Here is an 11,322-nt window from a genome sequence, read left to right as displayed (position 1 = left end):
CTAATAATGCAATTCTTACGTAATATATTTTTAACCTGCTTTGTCATATACTGTATTGTTGAGTTGTGTATATATATTCAGTCATACATCCTAATACTGTAATGTTTCATTTTCCCATCTGAGTAAGGGAAGACACTTGTTTTTTTTTTTTTTTTTTTTTTTTTTTTTTTTAAGAATAGATTACTCATCACTTTTAATCATAAGGTTCTCATATGCAGTTCCTTACTCACATCACCTAAATCACCTCCTTGTTTTATTGAGAGCAAGTGACTTAGTAAAGTACATTACATAGCGTTACAACATGGTCAGTTTGGAACACAATACTTTATTTTTAAGCAAGTTCAATTGGAAAAAATATTTATTAAAAAAAATTCCATTTTACTCTAACTAGGGAAAAGGAATTGCGAAGACAATGGTACAAGCAGTGGAAGCAGGAATTGAGAATGGTATTAGTAAACTGAGTGCCATCCATCAGTTGATTGACCAGGTGAATAATTTAACTCCTATGAAGATGTCAGATGGTTGTAAGGCTGATGAAGGTGGCACCAAAGAGCCTCTAACCCTTTACGAGCTTGTCACAAACTCGATGCAGTCCATCCCCCCGGAAACACTTTTACCACTGGTTAAAGATATTGTACAAGGTAAGTTGATATGCACTCTGTTTTTCAAGTTACATACAATATGGTGAATATTACCAGCATATGTTGTTCAAAAGGTTATATATATATATATATATATATATATATATATATATATATATATATATATATATATATATATATATATATATATATATATATATATATATATATATATATATATATATATATATATTGTTACGAGTTGGATTTAGAATATAGTTAAAAGTCTACCCAGATCCCAACAGGCAACAAAAAAAAAACAAAGACAATCGGACTATAAAAGGGTAGACAAAGGATGCGAGTTTTCGTTGTGTATAATAAAGTACCATAAATCCTTAACAAAATATTCAGCTTATAAATTACCCTTAACCAAACTTAACCTAAACATTAACAGTATATACATATTAATAAAACATAAAACAATCGTGAAGCAAGGTGGAGGTGGGAGAGGCAATACAAGATTACAAATACTTAAGTGAGGAGCTGAGATGGCTGACGAGTAAGGCTGAGTATTGTAGAAGACGGTAGGTAGTCACTGTGCCGTAGGTTTCCAGGATAGGTGATCCTGTGGTCACTTCCCAGAGTGTAGTGCTCTCTCCTCGAATTCGAGCTGACAAAGAAGACTTGGAGGAAGTGACGCAACAACCAGGATATGGAGAAGGGAAACCCCGGAGTGGTAACTAAGACGAGTCATACTCGTGTCTCGTCCCTAGATGGCGTTGCTCGTGGTGCTGGGTAGGTAGATCATGACAATCGATTGGAGGGTTCGTAACAATATATATATATATATATATATATATATATATATATATATATATATATATATATATATATATATATATATACATATATATACATATATATACATATATATATACATATATATATATATATATATATATATATATATATATATACATATATATATATATATATATATATATATACATATATATACATATATATATATATATATATACATATATATATATATATATATATATATATATATATATATATATACATATATACATATACACACAGTAGTACCCCGCTTAACGCGGTCAATAAAACCCAGAGGGTACCGTGTTAAGTGAACAACATAACATATGGGATTAATTCCAATAGAAACTGGCCCATCCCCAAACTCCACTTTTTCCAACGCAATACCTATGTTCTAGTAAAACTAACATCTTAATTTTATGATGGTACATGCACACAATTAATACTTAAGAGAAATAGAGAAATACAGTCGCCAAGTTAATGTCCATTCAAATAATGGACTCGACTCCCTCCCCCTCTTCTCACAGTACACTCGCTGGCTCTTCCCTCTGAGAAATTTTTGGGGGAAAACCAGGTATAGTAATAAATAATTCCTCAAACTAAAGTTAGGATAATATAATTGACATTGCTGGATTCCTTGTAAGACCAGGAATAATTTGAATACAAATGTCATATATTTTGCACAAAAGATAACATATTTACTCAGAATAAACTTTACATCTAAAATTTGTATGTCTAATGCAAAATCTATGATGTTCCAACCGCGCGGTCAGTCCCAACCCTCCCCCCCACCTCCCACCAATCCTCCCTTCAAGAGTTTTTAACATTTAGTATTAAATAATACCTCAGATTAAAGTTAGGATAATATAATTGACATTGCTGGATTCCTTGTAAGACCAGGAATATTTTGAATATAAATGTCATATATTTTGCACAAAAGATAACATATTTACTCAAGAGTAAACATTACATCTAAAATTTGTATGTCTAATGCAAAGTTATGATGTTTATATTCAAAATGATCATCAAATTATAAGAATTCCAGCAATGTAAATTATATTCTGACCGGGTAATTTGTATGACTTTTATGAGCTAAAACAAATATCTTCAGTTAATAAAAAAAAAAAAATATTCTTCACTGTAACAGATGGTCGGTCGGTCGGTCCCTCCCTTCCCCCCACCCCCAACCAACCGTCTCACCAGATGTGTGGGAAAACCAGAATATTTACATTTTAGTAATAAATAATACCTCAAACTAAAGTTAGGATAATATAATTGACATTGCTGGATTCCTTGAAAGCCCAGGAATATTTTGAATACAAATGTCATATATTTTGCACAAAAAATAACATATTTACTCAGAATAAACTTTATATCTAAAATTTGTATGTCTAATGCAAAATCTATGATGTTTATATTCAAAATGATCATCATATTGTAAGAATTCCAGCAATGTAAATTATATTCTGGCTGGGTAATTTGTATGAATTTTATGAGCTAAAACAAGCAGTCAGGCAGGGTGGCGGGTGGGGGTTGGGGCGAATTTAAAAATAGCTCTCGAGCCGGACACTCACCGCGTATATGTAGAAAAAACCCGCGTTAAGTGAAAGTTCAGCTCTGGCGAGGCACCGCGTATATGGTAAAACGCGCTAAGTGAAACCGCGTTAGGCGGGGTAATACTGTATACTGGTACAGGTAGTTCTGCTATAACGCGATAATTGTGTTCTTGTAAAATATCGTGTTATAGAAAATCGCGTAATAGAATAACAGGGCTTATGGAGAAAATAGGGTTAGGTGCAGATTACTTGAAATCGAAAAAATTTAGTAGTTAGCCTAACACAAAGGATAGCACAGTCTAAATAAATGTTACATTCATATCTAATAATGAAATCATTCAGTAAATGTAACACTTTACCTTGAAAAAATATGAATGTAACTTGATGGGGGAGAAGGGTGATTTTGAGGTTGATAAAATCGAGCTTCTCTTCAAGTGTTATATCCTTTCTTTTACGATCATCACCGGGAATTCTATCACCAGAACGCTTCTTGGAGATATTCTTTTTTACCATATTCACAGTCAATACCACAAAATTGGAGAAATAGTAAGCAAAAATCGCGTTATAGCAAACAAGCGTTCGCGTTATACAAATATCGTTCCTAATTCATAAATCGCGTTAGAGCAAATTCGCGTTATAGCAGAACTCACTGTATATAATTTTTTAGTAAAAAAACGTGAATGGTCAAAACCGTGATATAAAGAAAAAATGGGGATTACTGTACCTGCGAAACTGGGCCACATCTTCATCCCCTTCGGTGTTATTCATGCTTAGACAATATCATATCATAAATTCTAAATAACTCGCCATTTAAATTGTATCTCAACTTTCCCCATTCAGTTTTACCAGAACATGCAGCATTGGACCAACTTCTGCTGTTGCTGTACAGTACATATCATTGATAAGTAAATGTAAATATTATTTGTATTTTTCAGATTTGGCTCGCTATCACCAGAAAGGTGAGACATACAACAATCTCCATCCAAAGAACGTGGTTTTGATTGATGGTTCAGCCAAACTTCTTCCATTAAAGGCGGCAGTAGCAGCAAACTCCCTGAAAGAAACGTCGTGTTCTAAGTCAGAGGTTCAGCAAGATGACATTGTCACCTTTGCTGATAATATTTACAGCGTAGGAATGTTAATTTTATGGCTAAGTGTTCAGGGTAATGGCAACTTTGAATCTGCTGAAGAGGTAAAGTTACACATAATGCCATCAATTCCAAAACTTCTTGCTGAAAAACCTGGTGACCGACCCACAATTCAAGAGGTTGAACAACTCTGGTTCTCCAATAGTGATCAAACATCCCTTCAAGAGAATCAAATGAAAAGGCAGAATGTGTTTCCAGGAAAGATAGAGGAGGATACTCCAGTGGGAACAGTTGAGAAAACCAGCAGTGATTCTGCTTTGTCAGATGATCTCATAGTGCAGCATAAGACCTCAGCAACAAAAGAAAAATATACTGAGTCCTCAGACACTGTAGGGTTTGAGATGGATGAAAAATTTGTTTTAGCCATGCAAATTAAAGCAGAAAATGTTGGTATTACAGAGAATGAAGATTTGGTTTCCATGCAAATTACAGAAAATGAAGGTTTGGTTTCTGCCATGCAAGGAAGTGTTGATATTACAGAGAATGAAGATTTGGATTCCATGCAAATTACAGAAAATGAAGGTTTGGTTTCTGCCATATCAGGTGCAGGAAAAAGTGTTGATTAAGTACTGTTATACCAAGTGCAGAAGAAAACCTTTATATCACAGAATTAAAAAGGAAACAACCTAATAGTGAACCTTTTTGCAATCTTTGTTCCCAAAAAAGCAAGCTAGTGATATGTTTAGTGATCAGAAATGTCAACCTTTTTAGTGCAATAAAATTCTTAAGCAAACAAGTAAATTTAAGCAGAATACATTTTGGAGTTAGACTTTGTCGCTGCTGAAGGACATAACAAAGGAATTATTGAACTTTTTGAGGAAAAGGAAAAAATTTATTATATTTGAAGAACTACTGTATAGTACTTCCACTCTAACCTGGCCTGTAAGCCACATCCCTCATCTAAATGTGTTCACAATTGGTAAGCAGGCCTTTTATTCTCGTAAGGTAATGTTAAATACCGGGAATATCAAAATTCAAATGATTTCAAGGCATTAGCACTTCAGAGACGATGTTAAGAATTATTTTTATCATAAAATATCAAAGATGAAATTCGCTTTTGAATGAAGTCTTTTTATTACAGTCAGTTCTGCTATAACGCGATAGTTGTGTTCTTGTAAAACCTCGCGTTGTAGAAATTCGCGCACTAGAAATAACAGGGCTTATGGAGAAAATAGGGTTTGGCGCAGATTACTCGAAATCGAAAAAAATTTAGTAGTTAGCCTAACACAAAGGATAGCAGTCTAAGTAAATGTTATTCATATCTAATACTGTAATGAAATCATACAGTAAATGTTACACTTTACCTTGAAAAAATATGAATATAACTTGATGAGGGAGAAGGTTGATGTCGAGGAGTCATGCAGACAGGAGTTGACAGTTGTCATCGTCAGTATCAGGTGCAGTTTTGGTTGCATGGTAGGGACAATAAAAACGTCTAATTCCAGAAGTGGATGGCTGTGGTTCAGTGTCTTCAGACTGCTTATTGGGGGTTAACTTAAAAAAGACGTATTTGTTTGTTTTGTACCAAACAAACAAATGATACCAAGCATAGAGCACAATAGATAATGAACTTCATTTTGTATGACTGGATATATCCCAAGTCATTTATGTAACTGATAAAACTATATATAAATATGTGCAGTCTGTGGGAAGGTAAAAAGCTCAGGGGAACAGCCACAAGACTTAGTGGCCACATTGATGGGATGATCGGCTTGACTCCTACTGCCATTAAGGTAGAGCTCGCATTAGAATACTATGACTCACAAATAAACTATACCTCGTCCCTCATTGGCCAATATGTTTGTTCATTTGCACCAAATTTCTTGATACTTGATGACAGGATGAAAATGTTAAACCTCTACATCACTTCTTAATACAGTACAGTATGTATATATCATTACTTAAATCTTGTCACAAAGCAGCATTTAAGATGGGGAGATGCTAAGTTAAGAGGATAAATTATTTAGTAATCTGCTCTTAGGTGAGGGATGTTTTTGTTGGTTAAGTACCACAGCGCTGACATCTGTTTACAGATAACGTCTGCTGGCTCTTGTGGTCGAGATGAGCAAAATTCCCACCAAGTCCAGTGGGATATATCCAGCCATACAAACTATTTCATTCCCTATTGTGCTATATGTTTGATATCACTTGTTTCTGTTTGTTTTATGTTTGGTGCAAAACAAAGAAATAATGAAAAGACTTCGTTCAAAAGCAATTTCATTTTTTACTTCGACGTTTTGTGATAAATATTTAGCATTTTCTAATATCCTCACTGAAGTGCTAATGCTTTGAAATCATTTGCATTTTTATATTCCAGATATTTAATATTATTTTAAAGAATAACAGGTCTGCTTACCAATTGTGAAGACATTTAGTTTGAGTAAGTGGACAGCTACACGAACGTTTTCTATGAACCAATCGGCTATTTTTATAGAAGAGGGGCGTGACTTATGGGGCAGGTTAGCATGGAAGTACTGTACTTACTATAGGTGCTTAAAGAAAAGTTTTAGCCCTGAATTTTCTAGGTGATGATCATACAACATTTACATGTATAACAGTATATATTTTATAAGGAAAAACTTTGTCTAGTAACTAAGTACCTATTAAAGTTTTTGTTTTGTTGAAGAATGAAATATATGTTTTTATGAAGGATATCAAATGTTTAAAAAACATTGTCTCATTCCTACACAATAGGGACTGTATGAGCTAATGTATTGCATGTGATCAAACTTATTTCTGTTTAATTTCTGAAATTGGAATATCTTTTTTAATATGAAACAATAAATTTTTGCAACCTTTAGCACACTTTTTTTGCCATAAGAATAATGTGTACCTACAGTAATGCCCCTTGAAAGCTTAGGATGTATTCCTACAGAGACACAGCTCTAAAGAAACCAGCTTACAATGGGGTCATTAGGACATACAGTACTGCACTGTATAGTATTTGATATGGAGAAACATTCCTAATAACATTATTTGTTACCGTTGACGGGGACATGATGGTGATTAAATTATTAGGTCTTATAAGAAGGTCGTTCAGATATGTAGACAGTGTCCCTCGTAACGATCTTCAAGAGTGAAGTGCTTCCCCATCTGGAGTACTGTCCCCCTGTCTGGTCCCAGAGATATGCTAGGGACTGTCAGTTGGTTGAAAATGTTCAAAGGAGGGCCACCAGACTTGTGCCTGCACTTCGGCACCTCAACTACCCTGAGAGATTGGAGCGTCTGAACTTGCCTAGCTTATACTACAGACGGGCAAGGGGCGACCTAGTTGGGGTGTATAAGCATCTCAAGGGGCACTACTAAGTCGAGTGTCCTTACTTGGAGCTGGCGGACGCTCGCCCCACAAGGGGTCACAGCTCAAGATTGAAGAAGCTGCAAGCCCAGAAAACTGTGAGGACAAACTTTTTTGGAGTGAGAGTTGTGAACTCTTGGAACAATCTGCCAGAGTGTTGTGACGGCACCGAGTGTGAGTTCTTTAAAGACCAGACTTGACCAACACTGGAGCAGGCTCAGGTACATTCAGGAGCCGGTGCATGCCCAGTACTTGCCAAGAGTGCATAACAGAGAGCCAGTACATGCCTAATACTTGCAAACAGTGCGTGACCAAGCGGCTAACGAGCCAATCAGTGGTGAAGAGGATAAAAGTATTAAATTTACCCCTCGCTAGGGTTGCCATACGTCCGTATTTTCCCGGACATGTCCTCCATTTAGGTCTCGAAATCTTCATCCGGAAGGAATTTTTAAAATTCTTCAAAAGTCCGGAATTTCAGCTTCCATCATTTTCTCCACGGAAAAAAAAACATGAAACTGTAATGACGGGAGAGAAAGAGAGGGAAGGTGGAAACCGTAGAGATCTCTTTCAGTTTTCGTCAGCTGATAAGTCACTTAAACGCCTGTACGGTGTTGTCAACTTAGGGGTCAAATATTTGATTGATAAGGAGGTAAAAGTTGATGAAGTGTTTTGACCAAGTTAGTAACCTGAAGCAGTTTGTGGAAAATTACAAGTGATGAATTTAGCAATCTGCCAACACATAAAAAGTGGACCAGATACTTTGAAAAATCAAAGAACATTGAATGCCACTCTGAATTGCTAAGAATTGCACAATTCTTCTTTGCTATATCATCTCAATGCAAATGTAGAAAGAGTTTTTTCACCGATGCAAAGTCAATGGACAAAGGAAAGGAACAAATTGAGTGTTGAAACAATGAGAGGCATGCGGACTGTACAGTACAACTTCCGAGAAACACCTTACAGTGACTTCTACACCTTTCTAAAGAGCATTCATCCAATACTGAAAACGATCCGATCTACAGAAAAGTATGCATGTGCACATAAAGTCACACACACAGTGGGGGAAGAAGACTGCAGCTAAGGGAATGAAGATGTTCAGCCTTAAGCAAAGGTATTTTTTTATTTTTTAGATTTCTATACCATGTATGTTGTATATTAGCCTGTGTGTGCCTGGCGGGGGGGATGTCTTCGGGAGCGTCCTCTTTTGAATGTTCAGATATGGCAATCCTACCCTCGCCCGTCGATAGTATTAGCCAGGCAGTTGCAGGACCGTCTAGTAGTAGAGAATGAATCACTAGCATAGCTAGGGGGGCGGTCCGCCCCGGGCGGCACTTTTGGGGGGCGGCACTTTTGGGTCTGCTCATCACCCATATCTGCAGCTACTGGAGACGTTAATCCATCCCTTTGTATCGGCGGCAAGTTAATCCTTGTCGTGTCTGACCTAACACCTGACCCACATCATCAGTTTATTCAAAAGTATAACCTTGGGAACTCGGTCCCACCGCCATGGTACGATGTCCTCCGTAAACTTCCTGACCTCTCGTACGTCTACGGGAAAGGGTCGCGAAGGGGGACGTGATTGCTGCCCGTATCCACTAGCGTAGCTAGGGGGGCGGGGGGGCGGTCCGCCCCGGGCGGCACTTTTGGGGGGCGGCACTTTTGGGTCTGCTCATCACCCATATCTGCAGCTACTGGAGACGTTAATCCATCCCTTTGTATCGGCGGCAAGTTAATCCTTGTCGTGTCTGACCTAACACCTGACCCACATCATCACGGCCACGTCATGAGCTACGTACACCCTTGCTATGCTCCCCCCCCACACACACAACCTGTAACCTGTTGAGGATTAAGGAAACAACTTCAAACAAGTACGCCAGTGAGCTCATGTGGTGTGGGTCAGGTGTTAGGTCAGACACGACGAGGATTAACTTGCCGCCGATACAAAGGGAAGAATTAACGTCTCCAGTAGCTGCAAAACCATGCAGTCTCGGGTCATATCAGTTCATGTACAGCCGACCAATCCACCAGTTACAAGCAATTCACTTCAGTTCTCCACAAGTCTCCATCGTGACAAGACGAGGGGAGGCTAGACGACTTTTAAGTTCTCTTGTGTTTTCGATCCAGTTATTTACTTCGTTGGAAGACATAATACTATAAGGTAAGAAATATTAAAGTATTGGTTAAAAAATATTGATGTGACTTTTGCTGCGGTAATGAGATTAAATATTAAGATTTTGTTTCACAGCATTGCGATTTTATACTAAGACACTATCCTCACTGGGGTACAGACAAAAGCCCCCCCGACAAAAGCCACCCAGACATAAGCCCCTACTTTGATCGGGGTGGCTTTTTTTGACAACAGTAAGGCAAACTATTTAATATATATACATATATATATATATATATATATATATATATTATATATATATATATATATATATATATATATATTTATATATATATATATATATATATATATATATATATATATATATATATATATATATAAAAGTATGAGTCACTGTGCAATATTTTTTTGTAGGTCACTGGGGCGGCAACTCAAGGGTTGCCCTGGGCAGCACACACTCTAGCTACGCCACTGCCCGTATCATCATTGGGTATGACTTTGCTTGGGAGATTGGTATCCCCACATCCCCTGAGCAACGCTCTTGTGCGTTATGCAGAAGACCCGACAGCCGCACCCTTATTCACTACCTCCTAAAATGTCCCCACACACAACGCTTCCGTGACGCCTGCTGGACCACCACTCCACGACCCCCTGACGGAGACACAATGATCCTCCCAATACTGGCCAGATATTTTGTAAATAATATTGATTATGTGTTAAAGGAACATCCTTCCTTCCTTGGGCTTTAGTAAGCCCCTTTATAATATTTATACTGTATATACTTTTCACACTTGCCAGATGATTCTGGTGTCATTGTACAGGGGTACCTAGTGACAGCACTAGGATCCCGCTTCCTCTATCAAGGAATAAACAATTGAAATTGAAAAAAATTGAACTCGGTTCCAAATATAGTAATTATGCTGAGGATTTTCCTCACAATTGCTGTTAGTGTTGCTACCTGTGAGAGGAGTTTTTCGAAACTAAAACTTATCAAGAATTACTTAAGATCTACTATGAGCACCTTGCGGTTGAGAAATCTTGCCATACTGTCTATAGAGCGACAATTGACAGATGAAATAGTTTTTGACAATGTCATTGAAGAATTTGCCAACAAAAAAACAAGAAAAGTTACTTTGTAGAAAGTTGTAGTTTTAATTTCAGAAATAAAGATGGTCCTAATTTTTTACACTTTTTTACTTTTTTCTCTATCCTATATGTCGTTTTTGCTTTTTGTTTAACTGTCACTTATAAAGTTTAAGTATGTTTGGGGTGTATTCTAAGCATACTGTGGGGTTCAGTATGTTTGGTTCACACTCAGGATGGGATGGAGAAAGGAAACTCACAATGTGCTCTCTATATACATGTTGTATTGGATGTACAATGCAGCTTGGTGCTGGGAAGGCAGCATGGTTACAAGCGTGATGTAGAGAGAGCTGGTTGGTGAGGATGCTCAGAGAAGGACAGCTTGTGGGTCGCCATGATCGCCAGCGGGAGAGAGGACCGCCAGGCAGGCGGAGGAGGTGTTGCTGGCTGCGGCTGTAGGTAGAAAGAGAGAAATCACCACGAGGTCAGGTCTCAAATAGCGGGGGTAGGCGTGGCTTTGTACTGCGCACATCATTGTCATCCCTAAAAATCCCATCTAATTCATATTACGCTACATAACATTCAAATGCACAACGCTTGTAGAACCCCAGAAAACGGGAAACATTGAGAAAGGACAACTCCCCTACTCAAGGTTCCTAGACCATGTGTGGTATTGTACCCAGGTATA

General features: G+C 37.5%; 1 protein-coding gene across 1 annotated transcript; it reads left to right on the top strand.

Moving 5' to 3' along the window:
• Positions 1 to 397: 397 nt before the first annotated feature.
• Positions 398 to 5,238, top strand: LOC121878815. Its single transcript, XM_042385235.1, has 2 exons — positions 398 to 641; positions 3,916 to 5,238. The coding sequence occupies exons 1-2, from the start codon at positions 413 to 415 to the stop codon at positions 4,692 to 4,694; spliced, it is 1,008 nt and encodes a 335-aa protein (XP_042241169.1). The 5' UTR covers positions 398 to 412; the 3' UTR covers positions 4,695 to 5,238.
• Positions 5,239 to 11,322: the final 6,084 nt, after the last annotated feature.

The sequence above is a fragment of the Homarus americanus genome, unplaced genomic scaffold, assembly GCF_018991925.1.
Source record: "Homarus americanus isolate GMGI-L3 unplaced genomic scaffold, GMGI_Hamer_2.0 scaffold20663, whole genome shotgun sequence".
Classification (NCBI taxonomy): domain Eukaryota; kingdom Metazoa; phylum Arthropoda; class Malacostraca; order Decapoda; family Nephropidae; genus Homarus; species Homarus americanus.
The sequence above is the reverse complement of the archived record's forward strand: the minus strand, read 5'-3'. Positions and strand labels throughout refer to the sequence as shown.

Excerpts from the sequence above, each read along its gene's own strand:
- LOC121878815 (XM_042385235.1), top strand. The coding sequence starts at position 413 with ATGGTACAAGCAGTGGAAGCAGGAATTGAGAATGGTATTAGTAAACTG. Across the intron at positions 642-3,915 it reads GGTTAAAGATATTGTACAAG|ATTTGGCTCGCTATCACCAG; the intron begins GTAAGTTGATAT and ends TGTATTTTTCAG.